A 19,172-nucleotide genomic window follows, 5' to 3' on the forward strand; every position below is an offset into this window, starting at 1 on the left:
ATAAGGTTCAATGAAGTTATAAAGGTTATAAGGTTTTATGTTAAGGTCAATTAATGTCATAAGGTTTAATGTTATAAGGTCATAAGGTTCTAAGGTTTATAAGGTTTAATGTTATAAGGTTTAGATAAGAAGTTATAAGGTTTAAAAAGGTATAAAATAAGATTTATAAAAAGGTTATAAGTGAAGTTAAAATTATAAAGGTCAATTAGGTCATGAGAAAATAAAAAGGTTTAATTGGTGAATTGAAATAGTAAATTATTTATAAGTTATCCTTCCTCATCCTTCTCTTACAATTAAATAAAATTACACCGACCCTGATGATCTAAGATCCGGTTCTGGGAGGCCGTTATCACTTCCAGTGGCGCCCTTAAAAAGGTAATTTAAGGACGACCAGAGTAACAGCATAGCCCTGTTATATTTGGCGCCCAACATTTGAAAACCCCGTAATTAATTGTAAGAGAGGTTGAGGAGTTAATTTATAAATTAAAGACGTGGAAAAAATAAATTCATAGTAGCGTGGCGTGAAAAAAAGAAAATTAAAAATAGTGTGGCGTGGCATCGGATAAAATTCATGAAAATTTTGGAAAGAGAAAAAAATTGAGTTTAAGTTAAAATTTGAAAACTTTGATTTTGTGATAAAATTAGGTAGAAAAATATTGAAATTAAAATTTACAAAATACTGAAAATATTAAGACTGAAATAACTGTGATAAATAATTTTAATAATTAAAAGTAATAATAATTAAAATATTACATGAAATAATTAGTAAACCGATTTCGATAATTATTCTATAAAATAATTTAGTCATAAAATTTACTTATAATTTTCAGTATAAAATAATTAAAACAAAATCACAAGAAAAAATTATAAGTAAAATAATTATCGACTTAAAATATTACCGGACGTGTCACGATTCTATATTTAGAATAATCCTCAAACTCGAAAATAGAAAGATTAAAATTACTGGGTAGTAACACAGTAAATAAACGATTAAGTTCTGTCTAAAATAAAACTTAAAATAAATCCGCCAGTAATTTGTTGTGATAAATTAATATTAAATAGACTATTTATACAAGTGAAATTATAAATGGTGATCATGTTCAACCAAGAAGAAGATTCAGAAATGGCTGGAGGACGTAGGTTGTCAGCAGGTAGGGGAGTTAACCGCTCGACAATCACATCAAATCCTGGTGCATCAGTAAGATTAACAACAGTCACAACAGTCACTACATGTACCAGAACAACGCCAACAGTTACAACTACAACTAGTACAGTTACAAATTCACTGACAGTGGATCCACCACCGCCATATCCAATACTTACAAACACACTGCTAGGAAATCACGGGACGATCGGAACCGCAGATGGATGGAATTTTCCACCCAGAACGCAGGTGGGTGATCTCCATAGGCAGGAGAGAGTAGTTGATAATCAAATGGATTTTGCTGGAAGTCTCAATCATTTTCAGGACAATATTCCATCAGATATGAGACGTATATTTAATCGTATGGACAATAGTACACAGCCAATACGTCGAATGTCAAATAATCAACGTAATATAAATGAAGAAAATGCTGTGACGATTAATCAACTGTCCCAAATGATGAGAGAGCTGATAGACCAACAACGGGAAATTAACAACAGACTAAATTCACGTGATAATTCATGGCGATCAAATTCACCAGTGGATTGGAGAGCAGCTGAGTTCCAGCTTGGTGGTGCAAACATTTCCCCGATGGGTCAACGTTTGGCGAGGGGGGAGTGCCCAGCTGCTCATAGACCTCAGAGTTTGGGTCCCCAACAACACCAACATCAGCCACAAGCTCAGCAAAATAATCATCGTGATCCATCAGTGGCAGATCGTATCAATTATCTGCAAGATCAATTACGTCAACTACAAATGGAACAACAAGGCCAGATTCCAGTGCCAAATAACGACCAGGGAGGTCGAGCAGGGAGTCAACCCCAGGTAGATGGTCATCTCCACGACCTACCAGGAAGACCCGCTCAGAATCGAGTCTTCCAACAAAACCAAGGCAGGAATTTCGACGACAGACGATGGAAGGATATTTTGCAGAGTCTGAAAATGGGAAATTTACATTTTCCTCAGGAGAACATGACTGTAAATGATTTCTTGTATGCTGCTGAAGCCAGAGCACACCGTGAAGGATGGTCCGAGTGGGATTTGCTCAAGGCGATGAGTTATATACTCCAAGGAGCTGCAGCACGGTGGTTTGACGCAAACTATCTTCGCTGGGAAAATTACATGCAATTTAAGACGGAATTTAGAAAAGCTTTCGGCAGCTCAGCCACAGACCACCAGATTATTATGGAAATCAGTAAGATGCGGATGAAACCTGGGGATAACGTGACTGAGTTTGTATTAAAAATCCAGCAGAAGTATCAGTCAATGCAGATACCTCCACCAGTATCGGAACAAGTCGCCTCTATCCGTAATCATCTGACAGATGAGTTACGTACTCTGGTATTCGCCAGATCAGTCTATACGTATGAAGACCTATTAAATGCGTTACATGAAGCTACAAGGTGCATAGAGGAGGCTCAACAACCGACTGCTGTCGTGAATAAAACTGTAAAATTCCAAGATAAAACCAGATTTAATTTGATACAATCTCCGTCTGATGAAGCAGTTTATGAAGAAGATGAATTGGAACCGTCCAGATGTAATCTGATGGTTGCACCACCACCAGCAACTTATAACAACAGATATGGAGTGCAAATGAGGAATAATACTAATTATTACCGACCTCAAAATTACCAATACAACAACAGACAGCAACAACAAGTTAGACCTCGTCTGATTCAGGAGCCAGGAAGGTTATCCGGCTTTAATCAGAATCCAGTAGTCGCTCCAAGATACAACAGACCGTGTTTCAACTGTGGAGTTCCAGGTCACGTTTTCGAGGTATGTCAAAACCCCAGACAGGAAGTCTGTAATATTTGTTTTGAAGTTGGTCATACCCGCAATAATTGTAACTTAGCGGTTTATAGTAATGATAATAGACCAAATGCTTCAACCTCACCTGACAATCCACCTCAAGGACGTCAGGAGAACAATAATGTACCTGAAGACAATCGAAAAAACGATTAATACCTGGACCGAATTCCCCGTCGGCTCAGGATAATTTTGGAGTAACTAAGGGGTTAAATAAACCAAAACAAGATAATAAAATTAACCGGCAAGAGGTTGTGCAGGTAGTTTCACCGCACTATTCTCAACCAGGTAGTGTAGCTCAACCTGATGACCGGAATGAGATATCGCAGGTAGGTTCGCCGCGATACTCCATTCCAGGTAGTGACTTACAATTGTCTACCATGTCCGTGAACACGATATACGTAGAGGATATAATTTCATTAACTCAAGCAGACCTGTCAAGTAATTCTACAGAAATTATTAATCAATTAATTCAATTTTTAGAAGATCCAAATTGCATCGTTGAAGATCTCAATCAAGCAGACGAGAATATTAATCTGAATTCAATTACATCTATAGAAGAACCAGATGATGATGAACCTGAAACCCAATGGGAAGATGAATTTCAACCTGGATTGGAACCAGTTGATCTCGACTTCAATGTATCGTTACCGCGTCCTCTGGAACTAGGTAGTTCTTTTAACCAGTCCCCAGACTCGCAGGTAGCGGATACATTTACAACGTCTACATCTCGAGAAGCTTTCATTCCTGGAATTCTTCAAAATAAATCATTGTCAGCTGCTCAAAAATACCGTCTAGCGGAAAGAAAAATTTTTATTCCTGGTTCAGGTCCGAAGCCACCAGAATATACAGCAAGAATACCAGTATCACTTTGGATTTTTAGTATAAAACTCAATGGTATCCTGGACACTGGCAGTGAGAGATCCTACATCAATGCAAAAGTATATGAAGACATCAAGGAGTACGCGTCAGGTGAATTAAGACCTGATGATACACAAAAGCGAGGTGTTTTACTGGCCAATCATACTTTGTGTAAAAGCCTTGGCGGTGCCCCGTTTATTATACAGATAGGATCGGTCGCTGGTGAACAATACTTAAGTGTACTTGAAGATCTTGGACATTCTGTGGTCCTAGGAATGGACTTTGCATTACAATTTGGAGTCATTATAAACAGCAAAGAGAAAACTTGGCAGTTCAGTGGTCATCCTGAAATACATCAATTTGAACTTATATCATGTAAAGAAAATTCGTCGAGGTGCTTATCAATGACAGCTGATGAAGAATCAAATTTCAAAAATTTTATCAAAACTGAAATGGAAAAATTTGAAGCGATGCCGAATCAAGGATTAACTAACATCATCGAGCACGAAATCGTCTTGAAACCTGATGCTAGACCAGTCAGGATTAAACCATATAGACGCAGTCCTGTGATCAACGAGGAATTAAATCTGCAAATCGACGAGTTACTTGAGAAGAAATTTATAAGACCAAGTTACAGTGTTTGGTCGTGTTCACCGGTCATGGTAGCTAAACCCAACAACACCTGGAGATTTTGTGTAGACTATCGGCCTATTAATCGAGTGACAATACCACCAGCTCACCCGTTACCTAATATGTTACGCATATTGAGCGCATTACACGGTGCAGTTTGTATAAGTACTATGGATTTAAAAGAAGCTTTCCATCAAATCCGCATGGCAGTTGCGTCGATTCCTCTCACCGCTTTTTCTGTGGAAGGACGAGGGCAATTCGAGTGGTTACGGATGCCGTATGGACTAGTAGGTGCTCCAAGTACTTTTCAAAAAGCTATGGATGAATTGAAAGAAAGATTCCATAAAATTCTAGTTGATCGAGAATTACCGACGAAATGGGCCGAACAAGTCTTTGCATATTTAGATGACTGGATAGTCATCAGTGAAACATTAGAGGAACACAAAAGAATCTTAAGTTTGGTGTTTGAAGTTTTTAGAGATGCTGGGTTACTCATAAATCCCGAGAAAAGTAAATTTTGTCGACCTGAAGTTAAATTTCTTGGATTTATTGTAAATAAAGATGGTCTGCATACGGATCCAGAGAAAATAGCACCAATAATTAATTATCCACGGCCAACAACCAGAAAGCAACTACGCAGCTTCTTAGGACTAGTCAATTGGTATCATCGACATCTTCAAAATGTAGCAAAGGCTCAGGGTCCTTTGAATAAATTGACTGGAGTCAACACCGAGTGGAAGTGGGGAGATCTGGAAGAAGAATCGTTCCAATGTTTAAAACGAGCTCTTATCGACGCTCATCCGTTATCAGTTGTCTTATGATATTATCGTCGGTTGCGAAAAATGCGTAATGAAGCGCTGAATATTTATACGCTGTCACTATATTTATATCAACCATACTATGGTTCAAGATTAATTCTACTGCTTCCGAACTTCGGGATTGGACAGCAATATGTAGAGGACTTTCTTTTGAAAAACCACTTTCACTTACACTATTAACATTTGCACCGTATGTTAGAAGAAGCTCCATAATTGGTAAGTTTTCTTTAGTAATAGCACATATTAGTGGTGTTTCAAAATAATGAGTATCAAGGTTCGGATCAGCATTATTTTTTAAAAGTAATTCTACAATTTTTTCATTACCTCGATCAACAGCAATTTGTAACGGTGATTTGCCAAAACAAAAATCATAGGTTTCCAACATCGCAGTCTCAATGGCATGGTTTTGTAATAAAAACTCAGGATTCTCTTCAAGATTTGGCTCAGCTCTATACAGGTAATGGATCAAATCAGAGTCCTGAATTAGCAGAGTATTAACGTCTGCTCCGTCATTGATGAGGCTTTCAATTATACCCAAGTTCTCCATTATAACAGCAATGTGAAGAGCTGTACCCCAGTATTTACTTCTTGAATTCACATCAGCTTTCTTGCGGAGCAGATAGTTCACCAATCTTTTATCATTATTGAAAGCTGCTATATGAAGCAGCGTAAAACCACCCATGACTGGAACCACTGTATTGATATTTTCGACATTTACTTGTTTGTAACGGGGTAAATTTGTATTTACCGCGTTCAATTAAGTTTAAAATAAAATCTATTATGCGCACTGTCGGTCATGTGACATTACCACTTCGGGTATTCCGGGTAGGTAGCGACTAGTCGTCCGGAAATGGAAATTTCACTTGCTCGACCGTCGACCCCACCTAGAGTTAAGTAGGAGTGGAAAAAGGACAACTATAGTCAAGAGTGAGCGAGCAATTAAAAACGGGGACCGGAACGAGAATCGGGCATTAACCATCGGGACGTCCGAATAGAGAGGTGGAGAGACGAAGTAACCAGACAACCGACGCCATACAGACGCCGTTAAATTAATTAACCAGGTAATTAATTAATAATTAGCTTGAGTCTATTGTGGAACCAAGCGATAAAAATCCCGATTATTAATAATAAATACCAGGCAGTTAGCCGGTATTTTATATAAAACATTACTAATTGCGTCTGATTGTAACAGGTTAAAGGAGAGTGAGGGAGAAAGAAAGAAAGGAGAGAGAGAGAGAGAGTAAAAACAGAGAGAGAGACGGAACCAAAAATTAGACCAGACAATTACGAGAACAAGGAAATTAATCAGACAAAACCCGGACAGAGACACGACGGAAAGATCTGGAGATTTTTACTGGAGAGGTATTTATAAAATTTATTCCAGGCGGGAAGCCGGAAAATTTTATTAAATACTTGGCATACGTTAATATCGTCGCGCCTAAAGAAAATCCTCGCGAATTAAATTAATTGCAAAAGTAAATTAATAAATTAAATTCGGATAATTATAAGATTTAGTAATTAATTAACTCCAGGCAGGTAGCCGGAGCCATTGCGTGTATAAAATATTTCCAGGCAGGTAGCCGGAATTCTTCTAGAAGTTTCCAGGTGGGTCGAGTGACGCGCGCACCGAAACAGTCGAATCTAGTCATAGACGCTAGTCCATTAGTGATTACTTATACATAAAATTTAATAAAATAATAAATTAAGAAAATCAATTAAAATTGTCTCGGGAAAATAAGAGAAGTCCGTGGTCGAAGACGTTATAAAATTAATTAGGAAATTAAGCAATTAAAGAAATTATAATTAATTAAAAAGAAGGCAGAATTAAAATAAGAATAATTATCGCGGTGATAAAAGTACCTGAAGTAACGTGGTATTAAATTAATGAATCAAGATCGTGTTATTAAGGAGATAAAATAAGTGATAAGTAAATGAGAAGGAAATAGTACTCAATAAATTAGGAAAGAAAAATCAATTAATAAATTAATTAAAAATTATATAATTCTCTAAATTAATTAAATTATTAATTGCGGAAAATTAATTTAAGAAGTGTGTGTAAAATAAGTCCAGGGGACCGAGTGAGTGAAATGAATAAGTAGTTAAGGAAAAGTATTAGTAATTAAGTATCGCGAAGGTTAAGCGATTTTTAATCATTGTGTGTGTGAGTGTGTGGAAATGCCAAAGGTAGTTGGCTAATTTAGTAATTAAGTATCGCGAAGGTTAAGCAATTTTTAATCATTGTGTGTGTGAGTGTGTGGAAATGCCAAAGGTAGTTGGCTAATTTAGTAATTAAGTATCGCGAAGGTTAAGCGATTTTTAATCATTGTGTGTGTGAGTGTGTGGAAATGCCAAAGGTAGTTGGCTAATTTAGTAATTAAGTGTCGCGAAGGTAAAGCGATTTTTAACCAGAGTGTGGGAGTGTGTGGTAACGCCAAAGGTAGTTGGCTGGTTTTATTAATAAAATTATTGCGGGTAAATAAATAAAAGGTTATAAGGTTCAATGAAGTTATAAAGGTTATAAGGTTTTATGTTAAGGTCAATTAATGTCATAAGGTTTAATGTTATAAGGTCATAAGGTTCTAAGGTTTATAAGGTTTAATGTTATAAGGTTTAGATAAGAAGTTATAAGGTTTAAAAAGGTATAAAATAAGATTTATAAAAAGGTTATAAGTGAAGTTAAAATTATAAAGGTCAATTAGGTCATGAGAAAATAAAAAGGTTTAATTGGTGAATTGAAATAGTAAATTATTTATAAGTTATCCTTCCTCATCCTTCTCTTACAATTAAATAAAATTACACCGACCCTGATGATCTAAGATCCGGTTCTGGGAGGCCGTTATCACTTCCAGTGGCGCCCTTAAAAAGGTAATTTAAGGACGACCAGAGTAACAGCATAGCCCTGTTATAGTTTGATTAAGTTGTCAACGTATTCGCAATTGAATATTGAACGGATTGATTCCATCGTAATGAGTGATGCAATTAATAATTGTCGACTTTTAAATAATGAACTTTTAATTTGATTAACTCTGACACTTTACTGTGAGAGTAACTGTTCACTTAGTAATAACTTCAAGTTAAATTATTAACGATCACTGATTTTATGTTTGTAGTTTTGGGACAAGATTGACTGTACGACTAATCGTCTCAAGATCGAAAACGGTTTTGAATGATGTTGTCTATGGTACCTTCGATCTTAACAAAATCTCCCCAGATAATTACTTTTCTCCCCCACTCTTAAATATCTGTGGTCATAAATCAGGAAGAGAGGGGCAAAAGGGAGTACTTAAGGAAAGACTGAGTTTTTGGCGGCTCGAATAGTGGAAGAAGGGAGGGGAATACTTACTTGTTGTCTCAATATAGCACATTTATCGAAAATTAAAAATCTTTAAATTTGAAGCAAAATGCGTCGTGAAAAAAAGATTTGATATTTGCTCTTTTTACCCCTTTTATTTCTGCTAGTTTTGTACCATGTGTTCGTCATTAATATGCTCCAACAAAAAAAATTTTTATATGGGGCAACATGGTCCCTCTGAAAAATCTACCAAAATTCGGTTATTATTTTATTTCATCTGAAAGCTACTAATTAATAAATTTTTTTCTCTGTGTCCATCTTTGGTTCATTTTATCCAATCCGTGGTTCGATATAGGGCGAATTCTTATACGGCGCGTACCAGGTTTTCAAACTACAAATATTTTTTATTGCAATAAAATTTATTTTACATAATAATCAGTTTGACTTCAAGTAAAGAGTCTCTATGTTTTTATCTCATTCGAAATTAATCGACTGAAATAATTTATTTATTTTTCCGTCAAGCTTTTGAATTAACAGTAGGGAACTTATGAATTCGAATTAAAGCTTAATTGTAATTTAAACTATAAGAGAAAATAAATTTAAACTGGATAATTATTCGGAACTGGTAGTAAAATTGAGGATAACTTGTGACACTTAAGCCAGAAAAATCTCAAGTGAGTAATTACTTACGCTTAAGCGAATACATATTTATTCCAACTTCAAATTTTGAATGTTAATATTTTTCCAGGGGCTTTGATATTTTATTATTTAGGTTGCATTAAAAAAGTTATAAGAAATAAATAAAGGCAAATGAAATAAATTTAATGTGACTGATGTATTGCAAAAAAAATAATTGTTTAATAAAAATTTTAATGACAAGAAATATATGATTTTTTTAATGGAATGTTTATAAATTTTGGTTGGTAAATATCATAAACTTGGTAATTATTTTTTTTATGTCTTATAGTTTTAAAAAAAATCTACATCTTGTTGCTCATAAATTGAATATTTGTAATTGGAGCATCATTTTGAAGATTCATCATTCGCTTCTTCAAATTTGTTTCTGTATAAAAAATTCATTGATTTTTAATCTTTCAAATTTTATATTATAGTCAAGGGAATGGTTTTGATGAGTCACCATTTCTTGGACATAATTTTTTTTCTACTCTTTATTACTGTGAATTTTTAATTGAAATTCAAACCAAACTATCAAACATATTACAAAAATTTATTTAAACAAAAACTTATAAGGATATTGCGCTTTTGTATAGAAAATACTACTTATTTTTACTGATCCAAATCTTCCCAAATTCTAAATGGCTTTGAAGTTTCGCCATTTCTCCCCCATCACCAAATCTTTTTATCGTCAATACTTATAAGTTACACATTGCGAATTCGCTTTCAATCCTGCGACAAATTTTTTATAAACTAAAAATATTAGTTCGTTTACCGAACTCTTGCGAAATGAGTTTTTATGCCATAAAAATTTTATCATGTATCTTTTATGGTTGATGAAAAATTTATGATTTTTAAAGAAAAAAAAAAGTTATTACTTCTGATCAACCTTATAACTTTTTTTGGTTCTCACTAATGTAAACTTTTTTTTTCGTTAATTCTTTTAGCTTGTTTTGTTCATCGACTACAATAAGTAAATTTTTATTTCAAGGCTAACTAATATAAATTTTCTTTATTTATTTTTCAATTCTTTCAGCTAAATTGTATATCAAATATTATTTGTTATAAAATTTACTTGAAATGTATAATCGTCACGATAAAAACTTATTTAAATATTTTTATTTCAGGGCCAACTATATATAAAATAGTTTTATTTGCACAACTTATAGGTCTTATACAAATTTTTACATAAATCATATTTTCATTTGGTAAAATATTCACTTCGTTATATATATTATTTCTTTCTTACTTTTTAACTTCTATAATTTATTTGTTTTTGGCTTCTTATATTTTTTGCACGTCACAGTCTTGGTATCCCGCTTGCACTACGCTCCGTAACCCTGAGTTGACTCTCAAAATTTCTTCAATTCTCTTGAAGACCGTACATAGTTTTATATCAACCTCTCCTTTTAATTTTGCTATCAACTTTTCTTCTACTTTTTTATCCTCTAACCCTCTCCACTCTTCTAGCAGCTCTTTTTCCTTCTCCACCCCTTCATATATTCCTTCACATTTCAGTAGGTGTATCAACGTTTCCTCCTCTTTTCCACACCCTCTACAGCTCCAGTCCCTGTACCCTTTTTTGCCCGCTCTTCCCAAATTTCCACACCTTATCCTCGCCCACATCTCCTTGTCCTCCCCTCTTACATTATCTTTTTTCCAGTAGTTATCTTCTTCTTTCTCTAATCTTATTTTTTTGTTCAATGTATTATACGTTGATTTGTTTATTGCGTCTTCAGCCTCCTTTTACGTTCTCTCTCATTTTCTTAATGCCCTCATTCAGCTTTTCCTCTATTTCCTCTACTCCCGCATCCCTGTAGATCATCTCTATCACCTCCTCGCATTACATTTTATTTAGCGCAACCTTCACCATTTTCCCCTATTTCGTCGGGCACCTGTTCATAATCCCTCTCATTTCTTCTTTCAGTGCTATCCTTGGCCATCTCTATTTTTCCATCATCATACAATCCTACATATATCTTACTGCTCTTTCTTTTAATATTACTTCCATCTTTTCTACTCCCATCTCGTCCCTCCAAATATATTCTGGTGTATCCCTTCTTACTCCTAATGCCATCTTGCAGAGCCTCCTATGCACCCTCTCTATTTCTTCCGACTTTTCCCATCCCCAGACCTCCACTCCGTACAAAGCTACTGTTCTTGCCACAGTGTTCATCAGATACATCCTGTCCCTCATGCTGTTCCTTTTGCTCCTTTTTATCACTCCCCATACTGCATTTGTGGCCTTTTGTGCTTTTTGTGCTAGTTCCTTTTTTTGTTTCCCTGCGCTATTCCTTGTGGTGAAATGGTACCCGAGATATTTAAATTCTTTGACTTCTTCGACCTCACTTCCTTTATACATCCATTTCTTTCCCTTCTTTTTTCTACCTCCATTTCTGCCTATTAGAATTTTTGTTTTTTCCACGTTCACCTCCATCTTATTCTCTTCTGTGTATCTTTCCAGCTCTTTCAGCATCCCTCTTAGCTCCTCTTCTGTGTCCGCAACTAGCGCCACATCATCCGCATATTTCATGACATGTATTCGTTGGTTCCCAATCATTGTCCCTCCTCTCTTCTTCTCTTCCATCGTCTTTTCTAGGTCGTCGATATCTATGCCATATAACGCTCCGCTCATCGCACACCCTTGTCTTTCCCCTTATCTTGTTATTAATTCTTTTGTCTGTCTTCTTTTTCCTACTTTCACCTTACAATATGTTTTTTTATATATTTCTCTTATTATTCTGTGCATTCTCCCTCTGGCCCCCTTCCTCCATACCTTTCTCTTCATTTTTGGTCTCCTGACTGTGTCGAACGCCGCTCTAAAGTCTATGAACCCGATGCATAATTTTCCTCCCTTCCTCTTCATTTTGTTGTTTATTAGACTATTCAATACAAATATGTGGTCCCTTGTCCCTCTTTTTTTCCTGAACCCCACCTGACTTTCCCTTAAAATTTTTTCTTTATCTATCCAGTTATTTAGCCTCTCCGTCATCATAGTTGTCAATAACTTGTACCCTGTATTTAGAAGCGAAATTCCCTTGTAATTTTCTGTTCTTTCTCCGTCTCCTGCTTTGTAAATCGGAATTATCACTGCTGTGTCCCATCATTCTGGCATACTTCCTTCGTCCCATATTCTATTTATAATTTCGCCTATCCATTCAATGACATCTGGTGCACTGTTCTTTATAAATTCTGCTGCCATCCCGTCTTCCCCTGGAGCTTTGTGATTCCCGAGCTTTCTTATTGCGGCTTTCACTTCTCTCCTGCTGAAGTTTTTATCGAGCTTCGGCTTCTCTGATCCTTCATTACTACCTTCTCCTTTCCACGGCTCATTTTCTTCTTCTTCCGATTCTTCATTGCCTTCCTCATTCAGCAGATAACTAAAGTGCTTTTCCCATTGTTTTGCTTTTATGCTGTTGCTTGCAGCTCTTTTCTTTCTTCCTCTGAACCTATTTATGGCTTCCCACCATTTTGTTATGTCTTTGGCGTTATTTATCTCCTCACACCTTTCCATCATCCACCTTTCCTTGCTCTCTTTGATTGTTTCCCTATATTTCTTTCTGCTTTCCTTCAGATTTCTTTTTTTTTCTTTGTTATTATCCTTGATGAATTCTTTGAGCTTCTTCCATACTTCTTTTCTTTTTTTTTACCCTCGATATTGTACCACTTTTTTTTCTCCTTTGTATCTTTGTCCTTCTTTCCTTTCATCACCATCCCCGTTTTTTCAGCCCCTTTTCTTACTATTTCCTTTATATCCTCCCACTCAAGCTCGCTTTTTTCCTCTACTGCTTCTGTCAGTGCTTCCTGCGTTGCTTCTGCATACTCCTGTATTTTTTCTTTCTTCCAGATCAGCTTATTTGCTCCAATTTCTTCCTGCTCTTCCTCCTCTGACATGCAGCTTCCTTCCTTACTCTCTTCCTCATTTCTCTTTACTAAGGTATCTCGCCAACACTGGTAGATGATCTGACTCTATTCTTTCCACCACTCTTACCTCTATTTCTTGCTCATCGCCTCTGTCCAGCGTTAGTATTAGGTCAATTACTGATCCTAAACTCTCTTCGTCTCCCCCGACGTAAGTTATTTCCCCACCTTCATCTCCTCTTGCTCTATCATTTTATACGCAGAGTCCTAACTCATCACACATCTTTAGTAATTTTTTTCCTTCGCTGTTTACTGTCTTGTCTCTCGATTTTCTTTTTTTCCTCACTCTGCCTTCGTCCTCTCCTGTTACGTTTTCTTCTCCGATTCTCGCATTAAAGTCCCCAATGATCATCACACTTTCGTCCCTGTTTGCACATTTTTCTATCTGCCTTCTTAGCTCCGTTTCTAATTTGCTCATTCCTACATTGTTATACACCGTGATTATACTTTCACTTTCCTTACTTTCTTCCAACATCATTCCGTATTTCCATTCCCTGACTTCCCATTTTGGTTTGCAATTTTTTTTTATCCCAATAATATGACCTCCCTTTGCTCTTCCTCTCTGTTTCTCTCTCGTCGCAGGCTTCGCCCACCATTTGAATTCTTTGCTCAGCCTCTCACATGCTATTTCCACCTTATCTTTCATTACTCATGTCTCCACTAGCACAACAATCTCGTTTTCTTCCATCATTGTGGCAGCTTTTTCTACCTCATTCATACCTGCAACTTTTAGTTCTTCCTCCAGCTCATTTCTATTAATTTTTTTTGGCTTTTCTTCAAAGAGCTTTTCTTTTTCTTGTCTTCTCCATTCTTCATTTGTTTTGTCCTTCTTATCTTGTCTTTTCCTCGCCTCGCTCACGAATCTTTCCACCTCATTTTCCAAGCTCCATTCCCTCATTTCTTGAACATTCCTTTCATTCGCCCACGCGTTTTCTGTTTCCTTCACTCTTGATCGCCCTCTTTCCTGCCTGCCTCCACTGTTACTCTTTCCTTGTCTCTTTGTGTCGTGACTCTGACTGTCGTGTTGCTTTCCTTTTTTTTTCCTCGGTTGCTTTTGTCTTATTTGGTATGTTCGTCTTACTTTCTTTCTCCTTTTTTATTTTTTCACTTAGCTCTTTAATTACTCTGTCCTTTTCCTTTATGCGTTGTTCTCTTTTACCAATTTCCTTCTCTAATCTTTCTATTTCCTGTCTGTGTCTTCTTTCCTTTTCCACTTGGTCTTCTTTACATTTGCTCCTAATTATTTGGGCCCCTATCTTCGAGGTTTCTTGTCTTGTACATGCCTTTATTTCTTCCATTGATTTCATTATCAATTCTTCAACTTTTGTTTTTACCCTGTCTTCTATCTCTGCGATCAATTGCCACATCTTTTTCTCTGAATTTTTTTCACTATCCTTCATTTCCTGCTTTTGGCTCCAATTTGACATTCCAGTCTGCGTTGCTTGTTCTCTTGTCTTTTTTCCCACTTCATCTTTCTGTTTGTCTTTCCTATCATTGATTGTCTCGATTATATCTAACTCTTTCGCCTCTTCATTACTGTCCTTCTCAACTTGCAGACTTCCTCTACTGTTTCTTGCCGGTGTTCTCGCTAGCTGAAATCCGGCTCTGCACCAGTCTGTTCCTACCTCATTTATATTGTCTGTGTTTTCTACCTTTTTTGCTTTTGCCTTTATTATATCCATCTGACTAAACACAAATTTTTCTAACGCTCCATTTTTCATACCGTAGTCTCTTTTACTCGCTGAATTTGTACTTTTGAATGTGCGCGGCCTTCCCCTCCTTCTCTTGGTCATCCCGGCGCTTGCGCCATTCGCTTTACCTCTCTCATGTCTTTCCTCGTCACTTGTCATCTCTTTATATGTGCTGCCCTCTCGTTCCTCGTCACTTTTTTCCTTCGTCTTGTCTCCCGCCATTTCCTCTATGTCCGCCAAAACCCTGATTGCTTTTACCTTTTGGTTTCCGCGTCTTTTGCTTTTCCCGTGCCACAGCTTTTCTTTTTTTTTATTATTCACCTTGTTTGGTGTTTTTCACTCCTACCTTTTTTACTCTAAACTTACTTGCCTTTTCTTTTTTTTTTTCACTATTCCATTTATTTTTGCACTAGCTACTCTTTTACACGTCTGTACACTTACACAGCTTACAGCGCTCCTTTCAGGGCCAACTAATATTTATTATTTTTTTTTTTTTATTCTTTCAGTTAAATCTTATATTAAATAAATTATTGTTTATAGAATTGACTTAAAATTACACTTTTCAGCGCTTCATTGTATTGAAAAATACTTATTTAAATGTTTTCATTTCAGGGCAAACTAATATTTAATTTTTTTATATTTTCAGCTAGATCATTAACTAATTAAATTGTTACTTATAAAACTGACATCAAATGACAAATTTAAACTCCCCATTGTAATGATAAAAACTTACTCAATAATTTCTGTTTCAGGGCCAACTAATATTTATTTTTTTATTTTTTTTTTTTTAATTCTTTCAGTCAAATTTTAAACTAAATAAATTATTGTTTATAAAATTTATATTAAACGGCACTTTTCAGCACCTTGTTAAAAAGTTGAAAACTTGTTTAAAAATTTCCATTTCAGGAATCAACTAACATGAATTGTTTTATTTTTTTTTTTTTAATTTTTCCAGTCAGGTCGTACATCAAATAAATTATTCTTAATGTAATTGACGTCAAGTGGGACTTCAGCGCCCTATTATTACGACGAAGAGTTTTTCAATCAATCCAATATCAAGGTGAACTGTCATAATTTTTTCTATTTTTATTTTTTGACTTTGATTTCAAGTAAATTATACAAAAAACAACAATACCCATACGTAAAACCATACCAAATTAAAACCGAACGGCTCTTTTAAGCGCCTGGCTCACATGGAGAAAGTTCTTGAGCTTTTGGGGTCCTGTTCATGCAGGGCCCCCCCCCCCAAATTTTTTATACGTCTATTCTTTTCAAGTTTCAAATTATACTAAATAAGCAGTCATAAGATATACAAAATTTTTTTTCCGTACAAATAACATAAAATTTTTTTCTTGCAGAGTATAATTTCCTTAAATAAAATTTCCGAATACCCATAAAACCCATCTTTAACCTCATCCTTTCCCATTGGACTCAACAAATTCATGAAACTTTTTTTTGTTGAATTTTACGGCAATTAGTAAAAAATTTTTTAACCTAGTCTGCAGAATTTTTATCTATCGTCTCTGTACTTAAAGATAAATATATTTATAAACTAAAGTGTAAACTATAATTTAACAAAAATCAAAAAATTGTAATTCTTTGTCAGTCATTTAAAACAATGAAACATTTACTGCGAAAAAATATCGGAGCATTGATGTGAGTTAAATGTTACAGAACTTAAATTATTATCCACGAACGTAAATTATAGTGGCCCTAAAAAGAGCCATTTCCAACTCAAAGTGTAAAACTTCAGTATCAAATTGTAAAAAATCTGTACATAGAAATAAAAAGAATTCCTGCTGAAAGACATATTTCGTTTGAGATATCCTCAAAATAACATGAAAACCAAATTATAAAGTCGTGATGACAACTTTTTTTTCACAACCCGGGATATTTTTCTACTACTTATTGGTTAGCCGATACCGACTCAATCAATATTGTTATTATTTTGCGTTATAAATAATTACTTATAGCTGTAAAACTATAAAACTTACACTCTTGTAAACATTAAACAGTCAATAAAAATACTTAGTTGGAATACTTTTATTTGTTAAAATAAGAGACTAATGGTGAGGCAAAAATAAATATATGCACAACTCGAAATGTATAAAAAATCATAATTTAGTAAATATTAAAATTTGTACTTGTTGTTTAGCCACTTACTAAATAAATATAAATATTGAAAGAGTATGGAAGCAAGGATTGAATTCTTAGGTGTAAGCTTGAATTGTTCTTTACGTATGAAAAATTTGGTGGCCCTGAAAAGGGCCGTTTTTAACTTAAGTCAGAACTTAAGTATCTAATTAGAAAGTATCTTCACCTGTACCATGATATATACTTCATCGCTGGCTTCATGTAATATGCCACAGAAGTCGTCTCTGCCACGTCGTCTGATGCAGTTGCCCAAGTGTATGTAGTCATCGTAGGCCTTGAAAGGAGCAGACTGGTCGGTGAGGGTCGTCAGGTTACCGAGCAAGTCAAGGGCGAAACACTGGGCGGTGTATCTCGTCTTGAGGTCCTTGGACTTGGACGGTTGGATGCCCAACGAAAGCCAAAAGTTGTCTTCCCGGTCGTGGCTTAGCTCCATACGGAAACTCCATGTTTCCTGGATGTCTGTCCTCGGATACAGGGATGACTCTGCAACCTCCACAGCTCCTGAATCTGTCGTGTATAGCTTCGTGCTGATTTTAGTCAGCTTAAACGTGTGGCCAGTTGAATTAATGAAATTCATCTTGACGTGTGAAGTTAAAAACTTGAATATTTTGCGTGACGTACAAAGTAAGTTGTCGGTTGGAAATGACCTACAATGAATGTATGACCATTAAGTAACCTCTGACCTTTACCACCTCCACGACTAAATTTCAACGTACTGCTTTCTGATTGGCTCGCAGTTACCGACGTGACGATTTTCTCGTCATTACTTTCTATCGGTACACGCGCACCAATCACAGCAAAGGAAATATCCCCTCTACTACTTCTAGCTTTCTTATTGGCTCGCAGGTACCGACACAGTGAGTATTGTTGTTATTTTTCGTCGGTACGTGCGATCCAATAGAATTACCGAATCATCGATCCCTGAAATATTTGCATCAGACAAAATATTTAGCATTGCCAACGATGGAATATCAAAACTTAACAATATTAAAATATTCCGTTCGCATTTAGTTGATTTTTTAATAGTAGCTGGCTATTGGCTACTTCAACAATTTTACCACACTGTGAATGATATGAATAATTTTATTGATATATTTGTGAAATTTCAGGAGACTTTCGTCTGTTAGAGAGACTCAACTTTCCTTATGACAAGTACACAAAATAATTGTTTGAAAAAATGAAAAATTAATAATAGCTTTTCTATTAATAGCTTTTTCGTAATTTGTCACAAAAAAAAAAAAAATAATATTCCGGTACCGGGAATCGAACCTTTTTTTTTTTTGTTTAAAGTTTCTTTATTTAAATTTACCATGTCATACATAATAGGAATAAATAAACTAAATAACATAAATCCTTAATTTCTAATTGTTTTAAACTTATTAATTGAGATCAACTGGCTGTTGTTGGCAGCGTCTCGGGTCTCTACCATCTTTGTAATTTTATTTACTGCTATTATTAGAGCCACCGAAGGCTCCGGTCGCGATAGTCATTTTTTATTTTTTAATTATTTTTTCTTCCATTTAGCTTTTATTAAAACAGGAAAACAGTGGCTAAGTGTGCTCCTGTGGGCAATTCGAGCCTGTTGTCAACTACTACGTTGATCGTTGTTGGTCAAGCGATAGCTTGGTTCCCGTGAGCAAATTTAGGGTTTTGTGCGCCGATTTTAAAAAACTACTAATACACTTTTCTATTAAATGTAAATTCTTTTTTTGAATAAACAGCCACTGTTCGCGTTAACAAATAGCCAGGTCCATGGTTCGATATAGGGCGAATTGTTATACGGCGCGTACCGGGTTTTCAAACTACAAATATTTTTTATTGCAATAAAATTTATTTTACATAATAATCAGTTTGACTTCAAGTAAAGAGTCTCTATGTTTTCATCTCATTCGAAATTAATCTACTGAAATAATTTATTTATTTGTCCGTCAAGCTTTTGAATTAACAGTAGGAAACTTATGAATTCGAATTAAAGCTTAATTGTAATTTAAACTATAAGAGAAAATAAATTTCAACTGGATAATTATTCTGAACTGGTAGTAAAATTGAGGATAACTTGTGACACTTAAGCCAGAAAAATCTCAAGTGAGTAATTACTTACGCTTAAGCGAATACATATTTATTCCAACTTCAAATTTTGAATGTTAATATTTTTCCAGGGGCTTTGATATTTT

General features: G+C 35.3%; 1 protein-coding gene across 1 annotated transcript; it reads right to left on the minus strand.

The window, feature by feature from the left end:
- Positions 1-14,133: 14,133 nt before the first annotated feature.
- Positions 14,134-15,066, minus strand: LOC128668068 (golgin subfamily A member 6-like protein 25). Its single transcript, XM_053740233.1, has one exon. It carries the CDS (start codon positions 15,064-15,066, stop codon positions 14,134-14,136), a length of 933 nt encoding a protein of 310 aa, XP_053596208.1.
- Between the last annotated feature and the right edge of the window lie 4,106 nt (positions 15,067-19,172).

Source organism: Microplitis demolitor, chromosome 6 (assembly GCF_026212275.2).
Source record: "Microplitis demolitor isolate Queensland-Clemson2020A chromosome 6, iyMicDemo2.1a, whole genome shotgun sequence".
Lineage (NCBI taxonomy): Eukaryota > Metazoa > Arthropoda > Insecta > Hymenoptera > Braconidae > Microplitis > Microplitis demolitor.

Excerpts from the sequence above, each read along its gene's own strand:
- LOC128668068 (XM_053740233.1), bottom strand. The coding sequence starts at position 15,066 with ATGGCGGGAGACAAGACGAAGGAAAAAAGTGACGAGGAACGAGAGGGC.